General features: G+C 41.5%; 1 protein-coding gene across 1 annotated transcript; it reads right to left on the bottom strand.

Annotated features, from left to right (window-relative positions):
* Positions 1–6,148: 6,148 nt before the first annotated feature.
* On the bottom strand, positions 6,149–27,583 carry sys1 (SYS1 golgi trafficking protein). Its single transcript, XM_078555463.1, has 4 exons — positions 27,463–27,583; positions 15,767–16,083; positions 10,259–10,326; positions 6,149–7,591 (listed from the first exon to the last, which is right to left on the bottom strand). The coding sequence occupies exons 2-4, from the start codon at positions 15,926–15,928 to the stop codon at positions 7,351–7,353; spliced, it is 471 nt and encodes a 156-aa protein (XP_078411589.1). The 5' UTR covers positions 15,929–16,083; positions 27,463–27,583; the 3' UTR covers positions 6,149–7,350.
* Between the last annotated feature and the right edge of the window lie 281 nt (positions 27,584–27,864).

Here is a 27,864-nt window from a genome sequence, read left to right on the forward strand (position 1 = left end):
TAAATTTTATTTGGAAATTTCATATACGAGTGTTTTTTTGACACCGAAGCCAGCAGTAATACAGTATTTAGTTTTAGTTCTTTTTGTGATCTTTGCAGAACAAACTGTATAAGTTCTTTGTAATATAGTATATGTAGTAGGATGACTGTAAGATCAGAAAGTGCATCTCCAACAGAAAAATTACAGACATTAAGATTGAACAGCTATACCAGCCTGATAGGAGCCTGTCACTTAAGCATGCATGTTTAGTCAGCTGGTGTTGATACAGCAGATAGTGAATTTACCCAGGAACAGAGGATCCAAGAGGATCCTCAGCACCTCAACAACTGAAGTTCAATACTCTGATGTTTCAGGAGGCTAAACACCACTCCTCTGGAAGAAAGCAAAGCCACCAGCTTATACCAGTGGATAAGGATGAGCTCATACAGGTTCTGGAAACAGCTAACTACAACTATACAGCCTTTAAAAAAACTTGTTTGGTGCCCTCGATTATTTTGGTCTGATTGATTCTTGAGTTCTTACAATCACTTGTACCACAATATCTGGATGTGAACCAGTGTTTTTCTTAAAATTCATTGAACATTTGTACTTTCCCTTTACCTTTAGTTCCTCCAGTACTTCTAACTAGACTTTTAATCTTTTGTAGGATTAAGCATTTGAAAAAATACTGCATTTAACAGATGCTAAAGGGGATAGGCAAAGTAGATGTGGAGTGGATGTTTCCCCTTGTGGGGCATTCTAGAACGAGGGGCCATAGTTTTAGGCTAAGGGGTGGTAGATTTAAATCAGAGATGAGGAAGAATTACTTTTCTCAAAGGGTCGTGAATCTGTGGAATTCACTACCTCAGAATGTAGTGGATGCCGGGACGCTGAATAAATTTAAGGAGGAGATAGACAGATTTTTAATTAGTAACAGGTTGAAAGGTTATGGAGAGAGGGCAGGAAATTGGAGTTGAGGCCGAAATGAGATCAGCCATGATCGTATTGAACGGCGGTGCAGGCTCGAGAGGCTGAATTGCCTACTCCTGCTCCTAGTTCTTTGCTCTGTTTCTCTCCAGTATTCTTTTTATACTCAGACTACTCTTTTAAAGCCTGTTAGCATTTTCCTATGTCTCCTCATTGTCTGAATTAGCTTTGTATAGGTTTTTCTTCCAGATCACCATTCAAATTTCTGTGTTTATCCATCTGGGCACGGCTCGTTTAGCTTATTTCTCCTTGGCCTTTACTCAACTTACATAACTAAACTTTTTTAGATGTCTTTCGTTGAGTTCTCTCAGCAATACGTTTCACTTCATTGCTTTAGTTTATTCTCATTCCATTAAAGCTTTTTGTAGTCGCATGTTACTGTTCTGCTTCTTGCTGACTCTGATCTCAAAGTTGACCATATTATAATCACTTGTTTCAAGAAGTACCCATACTTCTAAATTAAGGATAGATACCATGATTGTAAGAACCAAGTCTAGAGTTCCTCCAAGTGGAGTTTCTGACACAATGCAACTAGAAGCAGCCTTGTACCAACCATTTCCATGTACCACATCAAATTCAGTTGCTACACTTCATTTAGGACAGACATGGACTATATTGAGCTTGTTGAATTACATTAATTGTACAAAACTTTCTAATCTCATAAAATGTTGCATTTGATATATAAAAAAAAAACAAGGGGGAAGAAAGTGTTTTTTTTTAGGCAGCAAGTTATGATCTGAAATCCATGGCCTGAAAAAATGGAATCAGATCCAATTGTAACTTTCAAAAGGGAATTGGGTAAATATTTGGAGGGCTGTGGGGAAAGAACGTGGGACTACTTGGATAGTTCTTTTAAAGAGCCATCCCAGCCGAATTGGGCCAAATGGTGCAAGATTCTACAATTCATTCACCTAGCAGATCCCAATTTTTTAAATTAAAAAAATAAGTTTCATTTTGTCTCCTCCTGCCCCAAGATATCATTTTGACTTCCAGATTTCCCCTGTATGTATTCAGCCATCTCTCCTACAGTTTTTCTTGCACAATCTGTGTGTACTGAATTGTCTCCCATTCTTTGTGGCTCCAATTGCTACATAACTGTATGTGGTAGATATTAATTTTCACATAGTCTGGGAGAAGAGCAGCTGAAGTAGTAAAGGCAATGAGTTTATAGAATAATGCATTTTAGAAGCAAGGAACAAGTCATACTAGGTTGAGTGTTGAATAATGAACTAGAAGTAAACAACCTGACGCTAAGGGAGCAACATGCAAATAGTGTCCAAATAGCGTTCCAGCCTTGTCACCCTTGCTCTTCCCAAGGTGTGGTGACCCTCAGGTTAACTCACCACCAGTCGAATCTCTCGAATGAGAGAACAGCCTATGGTCCTCTGGGACTACTGTGACTTTCATTTCCATTCAAATTTGATATTAGGTTTGCGAGAGAGGAGTCACAAAGCAAAGGTTTAAGTAAGATAAATGATGGAAATAAACTGAGAATGGTTAAACCTCCAAACAGTGGAAAGTATTGAGAACGGTATTTGGTACATTACAAAACAGTACATACTACTAAAAGACAAAGGACGCATGGTATAAATAAACAATCATGGTCAGCAAATAAGGAAAAAGGTATCAAGCTAAAAGGCTTGCACAATTGCCATGAAAACTGGAAACTCAGCAGTAGGGGGGAGCCAGAGAAAGCAAGAAAAGGGTAGAAAGAAAATAAAATGGTACTAAAATGTAAATTTTTTTTTGCAAGGGCTATCAAAGCTAACAGAAGTAGTAAGAATGTTAATGTGGGGCCATAAAAGATGGTGCAGGTGGCTATAATAAAAGTAAGGAAACGGCAATCGCTAAAGGAATACTTTCTGTTTTCACTGTGGAGGAAAATGACAAAATATCAGTGGTAGAACTGAGTCTAAAAATAAGTCAGTGGGAGTAATTTCATAGATTAATAAATTTAAAAAGTAATGGAGATGATAATGGAACTTTGACACATGTGCAGGACCTGATAGTTTCCACCTATGGGTATTAAAAGAAATGGGTGAGAAAATTACAGATGTGTTAATCAAAATTTTCCAACGGAGTCAGGAATTGTGCTGTTGGATTAGAAAGCTGCAAATACCACTACACCATAAGAGAAGAAACCAGGTAACCGCAGATTTATCAATTGTTGGGAAAGCCATTGAAATCTCAGAGGACACAGGTTGATTCATCACTTGGACAAGTATAATCTGATCAGAGTGTCAGCATGGATTTGTGAAAGGCGGATTAACTAATTGAGTTGACCTTTTTCAGAAGGTCACTGCCATAGTGGATTAGGGAGTGTCTATTGATCTTGTCTATATGGACATCCAGAAGACATTTGATGAAGTTCCACACAAGAAATTAATAAGAGCACATGGAATTGGAGATAACCTTATGAGGAGTCAGTAATTGTTTGGAGGTAGGAGACGAGTGGGGTAAAGGAATGTTCTCTGAATGGTAAGATACAGCATATGGTGTTCTACAGGAACCTGCATAGGGGCCTCATCTTTTCATTACAGAACAGGAATGAGAGAGATAAAATATGTATAGGCAGATGTAGGAGTGAGGTGGTGTATATCCAAATTTACAGATGACACTGAGTTAAGAAAACTGAGAGTTACTTAGTTGTTTGGATGGGAGCAGGAAGTTACAAAGAGATCTAGACAAAGTGAGTGGGCAGCAGTATGGAAGACAGAAGTCAATGTAGATAAATGCAAAGTCATCTGCTTTCGATCGGAGAAAGACCAATTGGAATATTTCCATAATGGTAAGAAACAAGTTAGTGAGGTTACAAAAAGTAATAAAAAAAAGATAATGGAATGTTGGTCTTTTCTGAAGGGGCAGGAATACAAAAATGAGGCTGAATGGTTTATTGCAGTTTTCAATTCAGCATTTTATTTTTAATGCTTCCAGCAGTCAGGTAAAGACAGCTGACTTTGTTCCTGATTTTTGTCTCAACTTATTGTCTCCAAGTTTATTTTTAAATTAATTTTCTCGTTTATCTCATTCACTGCTTCAACATGACCATGTGTAAGTGTTCACAAGAACACAAGTAGGAGGAGTAGACATGGCTTGTTGAGCCTGCTCCACCTTTCATTGTGATCATGGCTGATCTTGCGCTTCAACTCTACTTTCCCAGACACTCCCCATATCCGTTGATTCCCTGAAAGATCAAAAATCTGTCTATCCCAGCCTTAAACATATTCAACGATGGAGCATCCACAACCCTCTGGGGTAGAGAACTCCAAAGATTCACAACCCTTTAAATGAAGTAATTTCTCCTCATCATCAGGCCTAAATGATTGACCCCTTACCCTGAAACTGTGCCCCCATGTTTTAGATTGCCTGACTAGCAGAAACAACCTTTGTGTCTATCCTATCAGGCCACTTCAGAATCTTGTATGTTTCAATGAGATCACCTCTTGTTCTCCTAAACTCGAGAATATAGGCCCAATTTACTCAGCCTCTCAGCATAGGACAACCTGTGATGCTGTTGCCCCATAATCCTAAACCCTCCACATCTAGTTTCAAAAAGACCTAAATATTTCCATTAATGTTAATTTTACCCGTAAATGACCACCCAGCAAAGTGGAATTCATTCTGTAGGAAAATCCAAAAGCAGCAATAAGGTACAACGTAACAGTGAACTCTTCCTTGTGTTAAACAACACAATTAAAAGCTTATTTAACAGTCTCCAGCATAGCCAAAAGATAATACTTGAAATTGGAGAAGCAATTAGTATTGTCAGAAAAAAAATCACACCATTCCATTGGATGCTGACCTTCATGGAGATGCATGGTTGTAATACCATGAAAACCAGGTCCAAACAGGAAGAGTTCATGAGTAATTCCTCAACTTCACAGATCAGTCAGCACACAAGGTCATTCAGCCCTTCGTGTCTCTACTGGCTCTCTGAAGGACAGTACCTAGTGCCATTCCCCTGCCATCTCCCTGTAGCCCTACACATTCCTCCTTTTCAGATAATCTAATTCTCTCTTGAATACCTTGATTGAACCACCACCCTCTCAGGCAGTGCCTCAAATCCTAACCATTCACTGCATGAAAGTTTTTCCTTGTGTCCCCACTGTTCCTTTTGCCAATTACCTTAAATCCATGCCCTCTTGTTCTTGATCCTTCTATCAATAGAAACAGTTTCTCCCTGTCTACTCTGTCCTGACCCCTCACGATTTTGAATAACTCTATCAAATCTCCTCTCAACATTCTCTTTTCCAGGGAAAACAGTCCCAATTTCTTCAATCTATCTACGTAACTGAAGGTTCTCATCCCTGGAACCATTTTCATTAATCTTTTCTGCACTCTCTCTAATGCCTTCACATCCTTCCTGATTCCTAGAACTGGACAAAATACTCCAGTTGAGGTTGAACCAGTATTCTATACAAGTTTAACATAACCTCCTTGCTTTTGTGCCCAATGCTCCTATTAAGCCTCGCATGCTATATGCTTTAATAACCACTCTCAATCTGTCCTGCTGCCTTCAATGACTTATGCACGTATACACCCAGATCCCTCTGCTCCTGTACCCACTTTACAACTGTGCCCTTTATTTTATACTGTCTCTCCATGTTTTTCCTATCAAAATGAATCACTTCACACTTCTCTGCATTAAATTTCATCTGCCACTTGTCTGCTCATTCCACAACCTATGAGCTTTTGAAGTTCTACGGTATCCTCCTCGTAATGCTTCCAAGTTTTGAATCACCTGAAAATTTTGAAATTGTCCCCTGCACATCAAGGTCTAGGTCATTAATATATATTAGGAAGAGCAAGGGTCCTAACACTGACCCCTAGGGAACTCTAATACAAACCTTCCTCTAGTTTGAAAAACATTCATTCACCACTACTTAGTTTCTATCACTCAGCCAATTTTGTATCCATATTGCTACTGTTCTTTTTATTCCATGAGTTATAACTTTGCTTACAAGTCTGTTTTGTGGCACTGTATCAAATGCTTTTTGGAAGTTCATGTGCACCACATCAACAGCATTGCCCTCGTCAGCCCTTTGTGTCACCTCATCAAAAAATTCAAGCAAGTTAGTTAATCACGATTTGCCTTAGTTAACTTAGGTGGCTATGACTCTATTTGATATGCTAGCAATTTCATCATCTGGAGCTCGTTCAATAATTCTATCACTGGTCAAGCAGAAGTTTGCTGGCACAGGCCTTTAATGTTGTCTAGACTTACATCATGAAATGTGGCCAAGATACTGGAGGTGGGTTGCAGAATCCAAACTGAACCTTAGCAAGTATTGAGGGGAAGTGAAAACTGGGGTGGGGAGAAGGGTAACACAGTGGCGAGGGAGCAGGTATAGAGAAACATGTCAGGGCTCAGGATCTTTCAATGGAATTGATCTGAATCAAGAACTAAAACATTTAACTTTAAGCACTGCAATAGATTTATTCCTCAGTGACTTTCAAATAAAATAGAGATTAAGTTGTGTACCCTGCCAATAAAACATGGCACAAGGGTCATGGACTGCGGCCTCAAGTCAGTCCTGAAGTCTAGGACCAGCCTTTAGTTTCAAAGTGCTTTTACCTTTTCATTACTAAACTATTTTACACCAATCAATAGATTTATCTCAATATCAAAACAAGGGTGCTTAATCTTTCCCTAAAATCAGTAGGAACTGTGCAATGCCAAATACACCCAGTATTACAATAGGTTCCAGTCTCTCATTTGATGACTGAAATAGTATTCCTTACCTTTCCAAGTGTTGAGTGGATGTTATGAGACATAGATTTCAAGTTTAAAAGCGCTCAGTGTGTATAAGGGTTCTATGTCCAAATTTGAAGGGCATTTAGATCAGGAAAAGAAACAAAATCGTTGTAAAATCTGGGAACATTCCAGCTTGTTTACAAGAAAGGGAGCGAAGACACTGGGCTGGATGATGGGATCTCACCACTGATGAGATGTAAAAGCAGATTTCTGCAATAATTCCAGCATGCTTGAAAATTCAGCATGTGTGAAAATGTGATTCAATCCACATCCGGCTTAGTTTATAAAACCACAAATATCTGTACGTGTGAACTCTGTCACCAACCTTCAACTCTGCCAACCAAAGCTACTTCCAGATTTTGAACAGATACATGCTTAGAAAGGCTTATTTTCAAAAAAAGTATGCAGTTTGCAAACAATTTTCACTTTACATAACAGGTTATATAATATAGTGACCAAATTAAGAATTTGAAGTGGTCGTATTTTGTGCAGAAAAGTTTTGCTAACATTGAAATAAAATATTTAATGTTACAATCTGTTTTAACACTGGTCATTGGGCAAGTTTCATTCACGAATGAACAAATCCGAGGTGCTGAGTACTCAAGAAGCCCATGATTCTGCACAATCTGTTACAGATTAGATTTGGGCCCAGTGTTCACAGGGATCGCCCTCAGTTCTGTCCGCATACACAAGTACTCCCCTATCACAGCCATCAGTGCAATGCACACGATGTTCACCAGCCACCAACTCAGTGCTGTGGGAAAGTGTAAGTTGTAGATCCAGCAGCCCACAAAGTGGAAGATATGGATGGTCACAGTAAAATCCAAACACTGCTTCCCTCTTCGGATAAAATACCACAATCCAAGCGCACTGGTGAAGGAAACAGGAAAAAGGTCATTAGATGTACTATTTACACACAACAGACCGTAACATACTTAAGAATCTTTCCACTCCAGAAACTAGAGTACTTTGTGTATATTCACACTCAAGTGCAGTACTGAAACATTAAACCAAGGTGTGCCTACTTGGTTTGATGTAAAAGATCCAATGAGGCTATTTTGAAGAAGGGCAAGGTGTGGTTGGTGGGTGGGGTGGTCTCCTGTCTTGTCCAACTTAATCAGCATCAAGTAAAACAAATTATTTGGTCATCATCACACTGCTGTTTGAGAGAGTTGGGTGTGCACAAACTGTCTTCCTCACAAGAGTGACTACACTTCAAAACTACTTCACTGGCTGTAATATGCTTTGGCACATCCTGAAGTTGTGAAAGGTGCTGTATAAATGCAAGTCTTTTCCCCTTTATTCTTTGCTGGGTTTTTAATGCTCATTGAGTCTAAGAAATTGAGAACTTTCCATCATAGACATCCACTGTCTGCATCATACTCCTAGAGCAGGTATAGTGTTGCACCAATACTTCAACCTATGGGAAGTACTCTCTACTTCACCAGTGTATAATTTTCCAGTATCCTTATGGGCTGTTTGACAGACTGCCAACTTAGTGTCAAATTCAGGTCATGTGTGTTGTGGGTCATATGCACTCACTAGGAGCTGTGATCCTGAGGGGTCTTGACAGGGTGGATGTGGAGAGATTTCCTCTTGTGGAAGAATCTAGAACTAGGGGTCATTGTTTTAAAGTAAGGGGTCGCCCATTAAAAACAGAGATGAAGCAAAAAATTTCACTCCAGAGGATCATGAGTCTTTGGAACTCTCTTCCTTAAAAGGTGGTGGATGCAGTCTTTAAATATTTTTAAGGCAGAGGTGGATAGATTCTAATTACCAGAAAAGGTTGTATTGTTCAATCGAGAATTTTTGGATCGCGATGCTCAAGCCTGTCCCCTTCTCCTTACTTAAATGCTATCTAGGGAAGAGTGCCATGGCAGACACGATAGCAAATCTAATTACACCTGTCCTCCTACAACAAGTTGCCTGAGAAACATCAGCAGAATTAAAGCATTCTTGCTTTGAAATTACCTTTTTCTAAAGAAAGTAAGGCATTTCCTCTAAACTGCAACATTTTGTCTAAATATTCAAATTACAAAAACAATTAAAACACTAGGATCCATGATACTTCAGCATCATAGGTTACTGCAAATCAGGGAGTCAATTGTGACACCACATATTAAAAAATTCTGGGGAATTTGAGCTGACCACCTTTTTAAGTCAAATATTGTCTATAATCCAGGAACTATAACATCTGAGTCTCATTTCACAGAACTTAAGTCCAATATCCTGTAAGTTTTCAATTTCAGTTCGTATTGGTACATCTGGTCAGAGATATCTATTAAAAAGCATACCTGTGATGTATGAAAAGAAGCAGAGATAGACCCTATTTTGGTAAGCTGCTGGTGATGGTAGCTCAGTTATGTTGTTTTATAAGGACAAGAGTGTTAACAAGCTGCATTTACATAGCACCATTAATGTAGTGAAGTTGCCCAAGATGTTTCACAAAAATGTTATCAATCAAAATTTGACACAACCACATCAGGAGATATTAGGATAGATGACCAAAAGCAAAGAGGTTGGTTTTAAGGAGTGTCTAGAGAAAGAGTGAGAGAGGGCACTAGGGAGGCAGAAGGGTTTAAGAGAGGGAATTCCAGAGCTTAAGGTCTAGGTAGCTGAAGGCATGGCCACCAATGATAAAACAATAAAAATAGGGGACGCGCAAGAAGCTAGTAATAGGGCAATGCAGAGATCTTCAAATGGTGAAGAGGTGGAGGAGGTTAGAGATTAGGATGGGTAAGGCCATGGACAGATTTGAAAATAAGGACGAGAATTTTAAAACTGAGGAGTTATCAGACCAAGAGTCAACATGACTCAGTGAGCACAGAGGTAGTAGGTGAACAGAAGATGGTAAGAGTTAGGATAAGGCAGAGTTGTGGATGAATTTGACTTTATGGAGGGTAACCTGTGCTGCTTATGTGTGAACTGAAGGCCACTGGATTTCATTGCATTGTCAGTTAGAGGTCGATGGCTCTTGTACAGCAGTTAGAGACTTGATGTGCTTTTTATTTTAAATTATTTTACATGTTCTGCTGTTTGGAAACCTCTAAATTGGAAATGATGTGCGAATAAAGAGCCAAATAAACAGGCATCTTTAAAAAGGTTAAAGGAAGATAGAGCTATCACCATGTCTACAGATATCCGACTTAAATGTAGGTTTAAATGGCAATTCAAGTGAACAGTTTACTTTTAATCCTTTGGTAACTTTGTTCTTACACATTACAATGTATGGGAGTGGCACTAGGTAAACTGATCCTATGGAGGGTTGGTGCAGATACGACCAAATGATATAATGTCATCACCAGGAATTCAGTTAAGCATATAGTCGTGGAATCATTTATAAATGAAGTAAGGGAGGATGCAGCAAGGATCAGTCTGAGAGGGGGATAAGATTCAAACTTTTTAATGTAATCCAATTGATATCTTCTAGATTACATTAACAAGTCACTACCAAGACTAATTGAAATATCTCATTATACATTGTTAATTGGTTTGCTATTCTCTATCTCAACACTCTTAATCTTTATAAGAACTCACCATGTGAGTGAATTGAGGATAAATGCCATCATCGACAGTCTCCCTTGAGCTGTGGAAAATCCAAGCACCTAAGTCACAAACAAACTGGGTTAGTATAAACAGAGTATTAAAACAAAAACAGCACCTCCAAGAGCCAAACCTCTATCCAGGTACTTCCCAAACAGCACAAGCAGACAGCACATTTCAGTTCACTCCCACACTCAAGAATTTGATGCTGGTAACAAGGTTTACCACATATCAGCTGTGTTGCAAATGGTAACCTGAATTTAAAAAAAAGGGGGCAATAATTTGTCTGAAAATGTCATGTGAACATGTAAGTAATTAGATTACACTGCAATGGGAAATGTGATATGTACGGTGCTTCCTAATACGCATGGTACTCAAAACCATGCTTTCCCCTTCCTGCTTCCAGTTTCCATGATGCAATTCAATCCAGTGTGCTGTGCATCAGTGCTGAATGCAATAGTGTAGACCAGTCTAGGTTGGAAAATTATTTACAGGGCAAAGGCTGAATGACAAAATGGTGATTAAAAAATAAAATCTGGTAAGTAGTTCTTTAAGTGCAGGGGAAGTTATGTTCCCTTGCTGACCACCAACAGCAGTTTTGAATTAGAAAATGCCGGAATAAGGGAAAACCTAGAGAAAACCACGTCTACAGACACCCCTCTTAAATGTAGATGCAAATGATCATTCAAAGAACAGATCACTGAATCCTTCAGTGACTTTGTTTTCATGTTACGATGCTGCCACTGCCATTGTAAAGCATAATGGGGATGTACAAAGTTATCAAAGCGTTTCTCTTTACAGACATTGATGGACCTACAGAGCATTTCACATCCCTTCTGTTTTTGATTTTGCTGAAATCCTGTAGATAGTTAGAATTTTTTTTGAACAGTGATGTATAAGGGCAGGAATCTTAAGACTACTGTGAGATATATTACACTGTTGCAAAGTTAGAGCTATGTTTAAGCGAGCTTGTTTCTTTAAAGCCACAAGTTTTAATTGCTGTAAGATAAGAGACTTTTTACTGTTTGGTAACAGAAATGTATAGATTGTAAAGTTTTAGTGAATTCGCAGTTTAGGAAAAGAACAAAAAAAAAGCCTTTGTTTTAAAAAACGATTGCCTGAAGTATAACAGAGCCTCTCAAAGTTTGATGTCGATTAGCTGCTCTCTGTACTTTGATGTTACAGATTATACTGCAACCATCTGCTCCCAGACTGAATAGCTGCTCAGTACTAAGCTTCAGCCTTCCATATTCTACTTCCTATCTGTCCCACATGGTGCAGTTGTCACCTTTCACAAAGTAAATGAAGAGGGAAGGGGAGGGATAACAGGTAAAGTTGTGATGTTTGCATTACTGCTGATGAAAATTCATTAAAATCTTATTGGCGACAGTCAGTGGTTTCTCTACACCACAAGAAACAGGGAGATTACTTTTAAAAATCATGTTAAAAGTGCAGTTACATTTGGTTTCTATAAGATCCCCCCTCATTCTTCAGAACTCCAGCAAATATAATCCTAATCGACTCAATCTCTCCTCATATGTCATTCCTGCCATCCCAGGGATCAGTTGGGTAAACCTTCGCTGCACTCCCTCTACAGCAAGAACATCCTTCCTCAGATAAGGAGACCAAAACTGCACACAATATTCCAAGTGTGGTCTCACCAAGGCCCTGTATAATTGCAGCAAGACATCCCTGCTCCTGTACACGAATCCTCTGGCTATGAAGGCCAACATACCATTTGCCTTCTTTACCGCCTGCTGCACTTGCATGCTTACCTTCAGCGACTGGTGTACGAAGACCAGGTCTCGTTGCACATTCCTCTCTCTCAATTTATGGCCATTCAGATAATAATCTGCCTTCCTGCTTTTACTACCAAAATGGTGACCTCACATTTATCCACATTATTCTGCATCTGCCATGCATTTGCCTATTCACTCAGCTTGTCCACATCACGCTGAAGCATCTCTGCATCCTCCTCACAGCTCACCCTCCCACCCTGCTTTGTGTCATCTGCAAATTTGGAGGTATTACATTTAGTTCCCTCATCTAAATCATGAATATATATTGTGAATAGCTGGGGTCCCAGCACTGATCCATGCGGTACCCCACTAGTCACTGCCTGCCGTTTGGAAAAAGATCCGTTTATTGCTACTCTTTGTTTCCTGTCTGCCAACCAGTTTTCCATCCATCTCAATACACTACCCCCAATCCCGTGCGCTTTAATTTTACACGCTAATCTCTTATGTGGGACTTTGTCGAAAGTCTTCTGAAAGTCCAAATAAACCACATCCACTGGCTTCCCCTCATCAACACTACTAGTTACATTCTCAAAAAATTCCAGTAGATTTGTCAAGCATGATTTCCCTTTTGTAAATCCATGCTGACTCTGTCCGATTCTGCCACTGTTTCCCAAGTGCTCAGCTATTAAATCTTTTATAATGGACTCTAGAATTTTCCCCACTACCGACGTCAGGCTGACTGGTCTATAATTCCCTGTTTTCTCTCTACCTCCCTTTTTAAATAGTGGGTTACATTAGCTACCCTCCGATCTGTAGGAACTGTTCCAGAGTCTATAGAATCTCAGAAGATGACCACCAATGCATCCACTATTTCTAGGGCCACTTCCTTAAGTACACTGGAATGTAGATTATCAGGCCCTGGGGATTTATCGGCCTTCAACCCCATCAATTTCTCCAACACCATTTCCCTACTAATACTGATTTCTTTCAGTTCCTCCCTCTCACTAAACCCTGTGTTCCCCAACATTTCTGGTATGTTATTTGTGTCCTCCTTTGTGAAGACAGAACCAAAGTATGTATTTAGTTGGTCAGCCATTTCTTTGTTCCCCATTATAAATTCCCTTGTTTCTGACTGTAAGGGACCTACATTTGTCTTCTCTAATCTTTTTCTCTTCACATATCTATAGAAACTTGTACAGTCAGTTTTTATGTTCCCTGCAAGCTTACTCTCGTACTCTATTTTCCCCTTAAATCAATCCCTGGGTCCTCCTTTGCTGAATTCTAAAGTGTTCCCAATCCTCAGGTCTGTTGCTTTTTCTGGCCAATTTGTATGCCTCTTCCTTGGATCTAATACTATATCTAATTTCCCTTGTAAGCCATGGTTTGGCCACCTTTCCTGTTTTACCTTTGTGCCAGACAGGAATAAACAATTGTTGCAGTTCACCCATGCGCTCTTTGAACGTTTGCCATTGCCTATCCACCGTCATCCCTTTAAGTAACGTTTCCCAATCCATCATAGCCAACTTGCGTCTCATACCATCGTAATTTCCTTTCTTAAGATTCAGGACCTTAGACTCAGAATCAACTACGTCACTCTCCATCTTGATGAAGAATCATATTATGGTCGCTCATCTACAAGGGGCCTCGTTCAACTAGATTGCCAATTATTCCTTTCTCATTAGACAATGCCCAGTCTAGGATGGCCTGCTCTCTAGTTGGTTCCTCAACATATTGGTCCAGAAAACTATCCCGTATACACCCCAGCAATTCCTCCTTTATGGTATTATTACTAATTTGATTTGCCCAATCTATATGCAGATTAAAGTCACCCATAATTACAGATGTTCCTTTATTGCATGCGTCTCTAATTTTCTGTTTAATGCCATTCCCAACATCACCACTACAGTTTGGGGGTTTATATACAACCCCCACTAACGTTTTTTGCCCCTTGGTGTTTCTCAGCTCTACCCATACAGATTCCACATCGGCGGAGCTAATACTTTTCCTCACTATTGCGTTAATTTCCTCTTTAACCAGCAATGCAACTCCACTGCCTTTTCCTTTTTGTCTGTCCTTCCTAAATACTGAATACCCTTGGATGTTCAGTTCCCATCCCTGGTGACCCTGCAGTCATGTCTCCATAATCCCGACTATATCATACCTGTTTACAGCTATTTGCGCGGTTAATTCATCCACTTTATTGCGAATGCTCCTTGCGTTAAGGCACAAAGCCTTGAGGCTTGTCTTTTTAACATTACTTGTCCTGTTCCCATGATTTTTCACTGAGGCCCTGTTTGATTCTTGCCCTATTGATTTCTCTGCCTATCACTTTTCTTATTCCCCTTTCTGTCTTTTGATCTTGTCCTTGATTCCCCTTCTTCTGACTCCTTGCATAGATTCCCATCCCCCTGCCATTTTAGTTTAAACCCTCCCCAACCACTTTAGCAAACGTTCCCCCTAGGACATCAGTCCCGGTCCTGCCCAGGTGTAACCCATCCAGCCAGAAAACTTCTCCTTTTTTTCTTTGTTTGCTGCTTAGCCTAGGCATGGTTCACATTTGCTCAGCATCTGATTCCACTCCCCCACCACCCCACCCCCCCACCCCACCCCGGACTTTGTCGTTCCTCTCAATATTAGCCTCAAGCCTGGGGCCTAATCAGTTGCAGGAGGTGCTGGAAAGTGCTTGAGAGAAACACCCAACTGCGTAATGGGACACCACTCCAAATTCCATGTTGGATTTACTCCCCTAGCCTTTAACTCTTGATGTTGTTGTTAATGTTAAGGGTGCTGTCCAGCAGTGTCTGGATCACCGAAGACATAGATATGAGTAAAAAGAAATGTGAAACCAACAAAAAAGGAATGCCTCTTGAGGCGGTTCCAGTGTTGAATCACTCAAGTGGGCCAGCTCATGGCCCCTCTAGTGACCAACCCCATCCCCTACTCCTGGTGAGACCCAATCTCACCAAAAATCCCCCTCGATAAAGCCCCCACCTCAATTAAAATCTCTCAATAAAATCCCACCTCAACAATTTAACCCCTTCAATAACACCTCCATCACAACAATTTAACCCCCTGAATAAAACCTCAATCCTCACCACTCTCTCAAAATCACTAGCATTTTCATGTCTTAAGCACTACAGCCAAAAATGTCTGAAAAACAAATAGCTTGGCGGTACAGAACTTGAGTATTGCTGAACACAAAAGACATGCTGTCGAAGCTTTTTTGTCTTACACTCATCAGGACAGAAGCAAGAATGCCAAAATTCAAAGGGAACAAAAATTTATACTGCCTGAGAACAGGGGGTGCCGATTGGTTGGCAAGTCAACTTTGATTGGTTGAGGCGTTACCATGGTGAATGCACCAGGGAGCTATTGTTTCCCATGCTTTTGTTTATTCAAAAAGGTGCAATGTCTGGACATAGTCCTCTGCAGACAAAAGGAAACGCATATGAATAAGAGAGCTACATTGCAAGCCCGATTGATAATCTTAAATTGGTTGTTAGTGGAATTCATAGCACACTCGGGATTCTTCAGCAATTGCTGCTCAATCGTGGAACCACATCTACTATTAGACATTATACTGAACAACATGTCTTTTTTCAATAGTGAATACCTTCCTACAACAACTTATCCCCAGCAGGTTTCATTTCACCTTCTTCTCAGAAAATAGGATAAATTCACTATGTTTCAAACTGCAGTAGAGATATTTTTTGAAGCTTCTGCAAGAAAAAGCACACTTCACAAAAACTTTAATTTCATTTACCTCATAACTAAACACTTGATCGAGTGAGCGACTGTTCTGTACCAGACTGTCCACCACAGCCAACCAAATACCGAGGAAACTGTAATAGATGCACTGCATCAGGATAATCTGAGATATGATGAGGACGGGATCCCACACATAGCTGCGGAAGTGCCCAGCCATTCCCACGGAACACTTTGCGAATTGCAACCAGCAGCAAGGAGGACAACCGCTCAGTCTTTAATTATCAGGAACATGATACGCGCTGGGCAAATACTAGGAGAAACATCCGAAACACCAGGGCCCCAGAATCCAGAACAGAGATGTGCTTAGAACCCCTGAGGAAAAGAAAGAGAAACAAATGTTTTCAGATGGCAAGTCAACATTACCACATCATTCATGTGCCAGTATGACAGTCATTGCTTCCTGGAGAGAAAAAAGTTTGCAAAAGAATTTTTTGCACAAGGAGGCTAAAGCTTGCAACAACTCGAAGTAATGTTAGGACAGCCGAAAGCCATTCAGTCCCTCGAGCTTGTTCCGCCAATCAAGTTGATCCTAACTGATCTGTATCTCAACCTCATTTACTTGTCTTTGATCCCTTGATGCAATTACCCACCTACCCGTTCTCCAAAAAAATCTATTGATCATAGTCTTGAAAATTTCAGCATTCAGAGCCTTTTGGGGGTGGGGAGGGGTTCAGTAAGATTCCAGGCTTCAATTCTAACTGTCATTATTCTAATTTTATTATGCCCCCTTATTCTGGATATTCTACCAGAGGTGATAGTTTCTCTATATCTACCCTAGGAACTATTATTTTAAACAACTCAATTAGATCATCGCTCAATTTCTAAACTCAAGGAAACACAAGACAAGCACATAAAATGTCTTCACTTTAACCCTTTTAAGAGCCAATATCATTCTGATGAATCTGCACTGTAACCCAAGGCCATAAATCCTCCTGGCAATGCTTCACTGCTTCAGTATTGCACTGTTACCCTAGATATTTGTGCTCAGGGTCTGGTGTTGGACTTTAACCCACAACCTTGTGACTCAGAAGCGAGTGCACTACCAACTGAGGCACAGCTGATTTGAAAAGCATGTAGTTAAAGATACACTCAGTCATTACTGCAAAACACATTGAAAACGTATTTTTTCAAATCACACTTGGTTCCAATCTACTGAAACTGGTTTGTTTCCATTTTTACAGCAACATGCGATAGGGCTGCCACACACCATGCTGACTTGGAACTAAATTGGTGTTCCTTCACAGTGTTTGTTAGAAGGGAACTCCCCTCCTAACAAGCACTGAAAATGTACCTGCTATAGGCGCACTGCACTGCTTGAAGAAGGCAGCTCACTGCTACCTTCTCAAAGGCAATTAGGGACGGACAACAAATGCCGATCCCGCCAGCGACGCCCACACCACACGAAAGAATTAAAAAAGTCTCCCTTAATCAATGGCTTCAAACGTCTGTCCTGTTTAGAAGCAGGAGCTGAAAGGCACATGCACTCCAGAATGCTGCACTGTAATGGGCAATGCAGAAGCCTTAATAACTGTCCATTGAAATTCAAGCTCGCAATACTGAAATCAGACACTAGAATTCAGAGTAGACAAGATACATTACATAGCAACTAGGTGAACAAAAACAGAGACACAACAGGGAAGTTGCAGTTAGGAAAGTAGTTTCAATTACTTCAAATTTGGACTGTGGTCAGGGACAGGAGGGTGTGACTGCAAGTAAGGCAGGTATGGGGATCCATAATTTAGCTTTGGAGGAACCTCAGCCAGTGCCCTTGTCCAATAGGTACAAGGTTCTTGCTCCCGTGTGGACGAGGGCACAGGCTGCAGGGAGAATGAGCAGACTGACCACAGCAGTGTGGTACAGAGCGCCAATCAAGTGGGGGGGAGAAAAAAGAAATGTAGTAGTAACAGGGGATAGCACAGTTAGGGGAATAGATACTATTCTCTGCAGCAATGACAGAGAGTCCTGAAGGCTCTGTTGTCTACCTGGTGCTAAGGTTAAGGACATCTCTTCTGGGCTAGAGAGGAACTTGGAGTGGGAGGGGAGGATCCAGTTGTCGTGGTCCACATAGGTACCAACGACATTGGTAGGACTAGGAAAGAGGTTCTGCTGAGGCATTACGAGTAGCTCGGGGCTAAATTAAAAAGCAGAACCACAAAGGTAATAATCTCTGGATTACTATCTGAGCCATGTGCAAATTGGCAAAGGGTAAATAAGGTTAGAGGGGTAAATGCGTGGCTCAAATATTGGTGTGGGAGAAGTGGGTTCTGATTCATGGGGCACTGGCACTAGTACTGGGGAAGGAGAGAGCTGTTCCATTGGGACGGGCTTCATTTGAACCATGCTGGGACCAGTGTCCTGGTGAATCGTATAACTAGGGTTCTAGATAGGACTTTAAACTAATTAGTGGGGGAGAGGGTTCAATTGAAGGGAAGTTTAAAAAATCGAAAAGAAACGAGAGCGCAGAGATGCAGGGTAGTGAAGAGGCAAACAATAATCAAAGTATGACAGGAAGGGGCAGAAAACATAAGCAGAAGAAATTAGAACTAGAATGAGTAACAATGGTAAAAAGTCAAAGTTTAAAGGCTCTTTATCTGAATGCACGCGGAACTTGCAACAGGATAGACAAGTTGACGGCACAAATAGAAATAAATGAATTTTTAAAAATTCATTCACGGGATGTGGGCTTCGCTGGCTGGGCCAGCATTTATTGCCCATCCCTAGTTGCCCTTGAGAAGGTGGTGGTGAGCTGCCTTCTTGAACTGCTGCAGTCCATACTATTACAGAGACATGGTTGCAGGGTAATCAAGACTGGGAACTTAATATTCAAGAGTATTTGGCGTTCTGGAAAAATAGGCAAAAAGGAAAAGGAGGTAGGGTAGCTTTGTTAATAAAGGAAGGTATCAGTATGGTGGTGAATAGTGATATAGGTGCAATAGATCGTGATGTGGGATCAGTTTGGGTAGAAATAAGGAATAACAAGGGGAAGAAATCATGGGTGGGAGTCGTCTATAGGCCCCCAAAGAGTTGCCTCACTGTAGGACAAAGTATAAATCAGGAAATAATGGAGACGTGTAAGAAGGGCACTACAATTGTCATCGGTGATTTTAATCTGCATATTGACTGGGCAAATCAGATTGGCAGGGGTAACATGGAAGACGTGATTTCTTCCCCTTGTTATTCCTTATTTCCACAGAAGACAGAGTCGGGATGAATGGGTCTTTTCCGGTTGGAAAGATGTAACCAGTGGAGTGCCACAAGGATTAGTCCCAGGGCCTCAATTATTTACTATCTATATTAATGATTTGGAGGAGGGGGCAGAGTGTAATGGATCCAAATTTGCTGATGATACAAAAATAGGTGGGAGGGCATGTTGTAATGAGGACATAAAGAATCTACAAGGGGATTTATATAGGCTGAGTGAGTGAGCGAAAACTTGGCAGATGGAGTTTAATGTAGGAAAGTGTGAGGTAGCAAGAATCAAAAGGCAGACTATTATTTAAATGGAGAGACTCTCCAAAAAAGTACAGCACAGAGGGATCTGGGTGTTCTTGTGCATGAAACATGAAAAGTTAGCATGCAGGTGCAGCAAGTAATTAAGAAGGCAAATGGAATTTTGGCCTGTATTGCTAGGTGGCTAGAGTTTAATAACAGGGAAGTCTTGTTACAACTGTACAGGGTGATGGTGAGGCCACACCTGGAGTACTGTGTACAGTTTTGGTCCCTGTATTTAAGAAAGGATACACTGGCATTGGAGGCAGTTCAAAAGAGATTCACTAGACTGATTCCTGGGATGAAGGGGTTGACTTATCAAGAACGGCTAAACAGGTTAAGCCTTTATTCATTAGAGTTTAGAAGAATGAGGGGTGATTTTATTGAAACATACAAGATTCTGAGGGGGCTTGCCAGGGTAGATGTTGAGAAAATGTTTCCACTAGTGGGGGAAATATCGAACTAGGGGACATAGTTACAAAGTAAGGGGACACTCATTTAAAACTGAGATGCAAAGAAATTTCTTCTCTCAGAGGGTAGTGAATGTTTTGGAATCCTCTACCCCAGAGAGTTGTGGAGGCTAGATCACTGAAAGTATTTGAAAAGGGGGTAGATAGATTTTTGTATAGGGGAGTTGAGGGCTATGAGGAGCTGGCATGAAAGAGGAATTGAGGCCTGGGGCAGATCAGCCATGATTTTATTGAATGGCGGGGCAGGCTTGAGGGGCCAAATAGTCTATTCCTGCTCCTATTTCTTATGTTTTTATGTCTGGGGTGGAAACACTTTATCACTGCTTCATGGCAGGTTAACTTGGAAGGAACATCGGTGTTGTTTGTAATTGGACCTCCAAGAACAGCATGGAGTGGGTGAGAGAAGGAAAAAAAGGAATAGTAGCTTTAGGAAGCCAAGTCCCTCAGTGATTGATCATACAGCCTTTTGGGGCATTTCAATTTTCAAAAGTCTTCCACTAGTCATCGCAACTCTGGATGCCAAAGATGATATATGGACTTTTCAGGCACTCAACCCAGACACAGTGCCATCATTGGTTATTATCCCAAATGCACAGCCATGTATGGATATTGGGAATTGTTGGAAGTCATGCAGGTGAGAGGGGGTCATAGATTGGGTATTGTTGCTTTTTTGCCCTGTTGTACCAGGGAGCTGATCTTGAAGTTCCAGCTGGAACCCATGTACCCACAAGTCATTCAGCAAATGCAAAAATATTTCAATAAATGCTATTAAATTCCATTTGCAAATTGTAATGTCAGATAAAATTCACAAACAGCCACATACTACCTGAACAATAATAAACCACCATCATACAAACCACCATTTAATCTCTCAGAACGAAACAGTCAAAAATTTAGACTCACTTCACTGTGACCTTTTATTTGAGATTTGGCTTCAAATCCAGCTGAGACCAAAGGATGAAAGTTTCCTCCATTGCTGACTCAAGTCCTACAAGAAAACTGGTTTGAGAAGTCTCAATCTAGTTCCAACAGACATTGGACTCGGTTCAACCACAAGAACACAAGGAGGCGGCCATTTGAGGCTGCTCCACTGTTCAATAAGATCATGGCTGATCTAATTGTAGCCTTAACCCCACTTTCCTTACAGCCCCCCATAATCCTTGCCTTCCTTACTGATCAAAAATCTATCTAACACAGCCTTGAATATATTCAATGATCCAGCCTCCACTGCTCTCTGGGGAAAAGAATTCCACGGACTAATGGCCCTCAGAAAAAAATATCTCCCTTCCTCAGTTTGAAATGGGAGTCCCCTCATTTTTAAACTGTGTCCCCTGGTTCTAGATTCCCCCACAAGGGGAAACAACTTCGCAGCATCCACCCTGTCAAGTCCCCTTAGGATCTTCCATGTTTCAAAATGATCACCGCTCAATCTTCGAAACACCAATGAGTATATGCCCAACTTGTTCAACCTTTCCTCACAAGATAACCCCTTCGTCCCAGGAATCCGTTGATTGAACCTTCTCTGAATTGCTTCTAATGCAATTATATCCTTTAAGGAGGCCAAAACTGTACACATACTCCAGATGTGATCACACCAACACCTTGCACAGCTGCAGCAAAACATTTCTTGTTCATTCTTGGAATGTGGGCATCACTAGCTAGGCCAGCATTTATTGCCCATCCCTAATTGCCCTTTGAAAAGGTGGTGGTGAGCTGCCTTCTTAAACCACTGCAGTCCCTGTGGTGTCGGTACACCCACAGTGTTATTAGGGAGGGAGTTCCAGGATTTTGACCTAGTGACTGTGAAGGAAAGCAATATATTTCCAAGTCAGGATGGTCAGTGGCTTGGAGGGGAACTTCCAGGTGATGGTGTTCCCGTGTGTCTGCTGCCCTTGTCCTTCTAGGTGGTAGTGGTCATGCATTTAGAAGGTTCTGGGAGGAGCCTTGGTGAGTTCCTGCAGTGCATCTTATAGATGCCTTGTAGATGGTGGACAGGATTTGAGGAGTCAGGAGGTGAGTTACTTGCCACAGGATGCCCAGCCTCTGTACTGCTCTTGTAGCCATAGTATTTATATGGCAAGTCCAGTTCAGTTTCTGGTCAATGATAACCCCCAAGATGTTGATAGTAGGGGATTCAGCGATGGTATTGCCATTGAATGTCAAGGGGCGATGGTCAGACTCTCTCTTATTGCAGATGGTGATTTTCTGACACTTGTGTGGCACGAATGTTACTTGCCATTTGTCAGCCCAAACCTGGATTTTGTCCAGGTCTTGCTGCATTTGCACATGGGCTGCTTTAGTATCTGAGTCGTGAATGGTGCTGAACATTGTGCAATCATCAGCTGACATCCCCACTTTTGACTTTATGAAGGAAGGAAGGTCATTGATTAGGCAGTTGAAGATGGTTGGGCCTAGGATATTACCCTGAGGAACTCCTGCAGTGATCTCCTGGAACTGAGATGACCGACCTCCAACAACCATAACCATATTCCATTGTGCTGGGTATGACTCCAACCAGCAGAAAGATCCCCCCCGCCCTGCTCACCCCCGATTTCCATTGACTCCAGATTTGCTAGGGCTCCGTGATGCCATACATGGTCAAATGCTGCCTTAATGTCAAGGGCAGTCACTCTCACCTCACCTCTGGAGTTCAGCTCTTTTGTCCCTGGTTGTACCAAGGCTGTAATGAGGTCAGGAGCTGAGTGGCCCTGGCGGAACCCAAACTGAGTATCCGTGACCAGGTTATTGCTAAGCAAGTGCCAATTGTTGATGACACATTCCATCACTTTACTGATGATCGAGAATAGACTGATGGGACATTAATTGGCTGGGTTGGATTTGTCCTGCTTTGTGTGTACAGGATATACTTCCCTACTTATATATTCCATTCCTCTTGTACTAAACAACAACATTTCATTTACATTCTTAATTACTTGCTGTACCTGCGTACTAACTTTTTTGTGATTCATGTACTGAGACTCCCAGAGCCCTCTGTACCTCAGAGTTCTGCAGTCTCTCTCCATCTATATAATATATTGCTTTTCTATTCTTCCTACCAAAGTGGACAAGTTCACATTTTCTCACATTATACTCCAACTGTCAATTTTTTGCCCACTCATTTAACCTATCTATATCCCTCTGTAGACTGATGTCATCTTGACAACTTACTTCACTACTTATCTTTGTCATCAGCAAATTTAGCTGATTTGCTACATTTGGTCCCTTCATACAAGTCATTGATATAGATTATAAATTGTTGAGGCCCCAGCAGTGATCCCCGTGGCACTCAACCCTGATTTAACGACTCACTCAAGATGGTGGCAAAGGATGGCTGGCATGGAAAAGTAGCACATGGTGCAGGAGGAGGTTTAGACTGAGACACACAGTTGGACAGATTGCTCTACACTGCACTTAACCATGCCATACCTGATTTAGCTGTACTTGTGGATCTAAGGTGCCTGAAATAAGACATCTCGCCGGAAAAGCACAAGGTTCAACAAAATAACTAGGTGAAAACTCACATACGTGAAATGACGCATGGCAACTTTGCATGGAATTTCATATTTCACTGTATACAGCATCCAAATCCTATGATTTTGGCCACAGAAATTTGTATGTTGCTGGGCAATGCTCACTAAACCTACTTCATCTTCAGCTACACAGTGCAAATGTCAGCACATGCATCAGTGTGGCACACAAGCTGGGATTGGCTGAATAAATGGTAGGAACAGACAGAGCTGGAATACATCATTTAGATCCATCAGGCCAATTTTGAGTTCATATATAGAATATACATTTCCTTTATCTGTACACACTGATTTTCTTGCCCAATCAGTCTTGATTATCCACTTACGCAGATCATTCTCAGGACAAATCTAGGCTGACATCCCAGCACAATTCTGGAAGAGCAATGCATTGTTGGAAGTGTTGTCTTTTGAATGAGGCCTGACTATCCTTTCTGGTGAATGTAAAAGATCCCTTTGGCATCACTTTGAAGAACAGTATAGGAATTCAAACCAGTGTCCTGGACAATGGTTATCCTTCAACCAATGCCACTGAAACATATCGCCATTAACACACTGCTGTTTGTGGGATCTGGCTGTGTGCAAATTGGCTGCTGCTTTTCTTACCTTACAAAATGACTAAACTTCATTGGCTGAAAAGCACTTTGGGACATCCTGAGGTTGTGAAAAGCGCTATCCAAACTCAAGTCCTCCTTTCATTCCACTCACCACTGCAAAATACATCTTCCCTTTTCTCTCTCTCACTCGTTTCATCCCATACACCTCCGACATTGCTGGGGGCATGGTAAACAGTCTCTTGGAATTCAACTTATCGATACTCTTAAACATTGAACACTTCAATAAAATATCTTAGTTGCTCACTTTAGTGTAAACACACTCACCTTCACAAATTCTATACAAAAAGATTGAAGACATCTCAACGCAGTAATGCAAACTCTGGGTGCAGCTATCAGTTAAAACTGCTCAAGCTTTGCATATTGCGGGTTTCTATGCTCAGGCGAGCACATTAGTATTTACAGATTCTACAATCATTTTCTTTTAGTTGCTCGATTCATAGATTGACTTGTTAAAAATTAATAATAAACATTTGCAGTACATGTTATTGGTGCAGAACCAATGAAATCTGAAAACTGGAAGAGATTTTGAGCTATCTTGATGCTTCCTCCTTCATAACAAGTGCGCTGGTGGAGTGCCAGGCACATTCACCTTACACTAAGGCTTAGATTAATTCAACTTTCATGGCATTATGCATTTCATTTGGATTGGTTAACAGAAAGGAAGTAGAGAGTAGGGATAAAAGGGACATTTTGAAGTTGGCAGGCAGTGACCAGTGGAGTGCCACAAGGATCAGTGCAGAGGCCTCAGCTATTTACAGCCTATAGTAATAATGAAAAGACAGTTGATGAACAATGGCAGACGTTTAAGAAAATAGTTCATGACTCACAACAAAGTTATATCTCAGTGAGCAATAAGGATTCTAGGAAGGGGATAAACCAACCATGGTTAACCAAGGAAGTTAAGGATAGTATCAAACTGAAAGAAAGAACATACAATGTGGCAAAGGTTAGAGGTAAGCCAGAGGATTGGGAAAGTTTTAAAAACCAACAAAAGATGACCAAAAAAAAGAGGGAGGGTAAACCAGCAAGTAATATAAAAACAGACAGTAAGAGCTTCTTTAAATATATGAAAAGGAAGAGAGAGCCAAAGTGAACATAGGGCCTTGGGGAATGAGGCTGGGGAAATAACAATGGGGAACCAGGAAATGGCTTTGCATCAGTCTTCACGGTAGAAGACACTAATAGCATTCCAAAAATATCAAATAATCAAGGGGCAAAAGAGGGGGGGGGGGGGAAGGAAATAAATACAATAACTATGACTAGAGAAAAAAGTACTAGGGAAGCAAATGGGGCTAAAGGCCATTAAGTTCCCCTGGACGTGATGGGGTGCATCCTAGGATATTAAAAGGAGTGGCTAGAGATAGTAGATGCACTGGTAGTAATCTTCCAAGAATCTTTAGATTCTGGAAAAGTCCCAGAGGATTGGAAAACTGCCAATGTAACATCCTTATTCAAAAAGGGAGGGAGAAAAAAAAACAGGTAACTATAGGTCAGTTAGCTTAAAACTGTCATTAGGAAAATATTGGAGTCTATTATAAAGGATGTAATAGCAGAGCATTTAGAAATGCATAATATAATCAAGCAGAGTCAGCATGCCTTTAAGAAGGGGAAATCATGCCTGACAATTTTATTAGAATTCTTTGAGGAGGTAACAAGCAGGATAAAGGGGAACCAGTAGATGTAATATATTTGGATTTCCCAAAGGCATTTGATAAGGTACCACATATTAGGCTACTTAATAAGATAAGAGCCCATGGTGTTGGGGGGTAGTATATTAGCATGGATAGAGGATTGGCTAATTAATAGAGGACAGAGTTGGGATAAGGGGCATTTTCAGGATGGCAACCTGTAACTAGTGGAGTGCCACAGGGATCAGTGCTGGGGCCACAATTATTTACAATATATATTAATGACTTGGATGAGGAAAGTGAATGTACTATCACCAAGTTTGCAGATGACACAAAAAGACGTGGGAAGGCAAGTGCTGAGGATGACGTAAAGAGCCCACAGAGGGATATAGACAGGTTAAGTGAGTGGGCAAAAACTTGGCTGATGGAATATAATGTGGGAAAATGTGAGGTTATGTACTTTGGCAGGAAGAATAGAGGAGCTGAATATTATTTAAATGGAGAAAGACTGCAGAAAGCTGTAGCACAGAGGGATTTGGGGGTCCTTGTGCATGAATCCCAAAAAGCTAGCATACAAGTTCAGCAGGTAATAGAGAAGGCAAATGGAACGTTGGCCTTTATTTCAAAGGGAATGGAGTACAAAAATAGGGAAGTCTTGCTAATACTATACAAGGCACTAGTTAGACCACACCTAGAATACCGTGAACAGTTTTAGATCCCTTACGTAAGGAAAGATGTACTGGCATTGGAGGCAGTCCAGGGAAGGTTCACTAGGTTGATTCTGACCGGGTATGGAGGGATTTTCTTAAGAGGAGAGGTTATGAGGACAGGTTGGGCCTGTATTTATTGGAGTTTAGAAGAATGAGAGATGACTTTATTGAAACATATAAGATTTTTAGGAGGCTTGACAGGGAGATGCTGAGAGGTTGTTTCCCCGTGTGGGAGAGTCTAGGATCAGAGGGCATAATCTCAGAGTAAGGGGGCGCCCATTTAAGACAGAGATGAGCAGGAATTTCTTCTGAGGATAGTGAATCTGTGGAATTCTTTATTGCAGAGGGCTGAAGAGGCTGGGTCGTTAAGTATATTCAAGGCTGAAAAAGACAGATTTTTAATCAGCAAGGGAATCAAGGGTTATAGGGAAAAGGCAGGAAAGTGGAGTTGAGGATTATCAGGTCAGCCATGATCTCATTTAATGGCGGAGCAGATTCGATTGGCCGAATGGTCTACTTCTGCTCCTACGTCTTATGGTAACTATGGTCTTATGGTATCAAGAGACAGTGAGTAATGTTTCTCAGTTTGCTTATGATACCGGGATGTGCGAACAACACAAAGAGGCTTCAAAGTGAAATACACAAGGTGGCAGGTGGCATATAACGTGGGGTAAGTGAGAGACTAAAAGAATGGAAAAATCTGAATATTTTTAAAAAAGGCATGAGAATTTTAAATATTGATGCTCAGAGAGACTTGGCATAAACATCAGCATGCATTGGATAAGCTGAATGGCCTGTTTCAATGCTGCATATTCTATGTAACTCTTAATAACACGAAATGTTCAAACTGGTCTGTAAGTCAGAATGTTGCTTGGTTATTATACGTAACACAACGACATTGCAAACTCTCTTTACTCAGTGAGAATATTCCAGGACAGATTGTGCGACCTGTAAATGAAGCTGTTGATCATTTGTAAAGTGCCAACCACATAAACAGAAAGCTATTTCCCCATTTTGTAATCGCGTTGCCAAGATTTCTGCTCATTATTTACCTAATTTAACAGTTCAAATGGAAAATCAAGGCAGTAAAAGTAGCGCTTCATTTAATCCTCAAAATAAGAAATACTGTTGGCCAATTAGGCACATTAAAAGGCAGAAGGTAAATCTTTAAAGCTGTCTTTGGATAGTTACAGTACCCGGCAGGAATGGGGAGGCACCTCCAGCACCCGAGAACCACATGAAGAAACACTAACCTGGGGAGGCCCGACCAGAGCAGCCGGGACAGTGGAGTCCTGTCACTGTCGGCCCTGACCCTGCGGGATGGAGTCGTCTCCCGAGCCGGAGGATTTGGTGGTCGCTCGGGCCGGGCCGGGCCGGGCCGGGGGGTGGGGATTTGGTGGTCGCTCGGGCCAGGCCGGGGGGTGGGGATTTGGTGGTCGCTCGGGCCGGGCCGGGGGGGTGGGGATTTGGTGGTCGCTCGGGCCGGGCCGGGGGGGTGGGGATTTGGTGGTCGCTCGGGCCGGGCCGGGGGGGTGGGGATTTGGTGGTCGCTCGGGCCCGGCCGGGGGGGTGGGGATTTGGTGGTCGCTCGGGCCGGGCCGGGGGGTGGGGATTTGGTGGTCGCTCGGGCCGGGGCGGGGGTGGAGATTTGGTGG

The sequence above is a fragment of the Cetorhinus maximus genome, chromosome 13 (genome assembly GCF_964194155.1).
Source record: "Cetorhinus maximus chromosome 13, sCetMax3.hap1.1, whole genome shotgun sequence".
Classification (NCBI taxonomy): domain Eukaryota; kingdom Metazoa; phylum Chordata; class Chondrichthyes; order Lamniformes; family Cetorhinidae; genus Cetorhinus; species Cetorhinus maximus.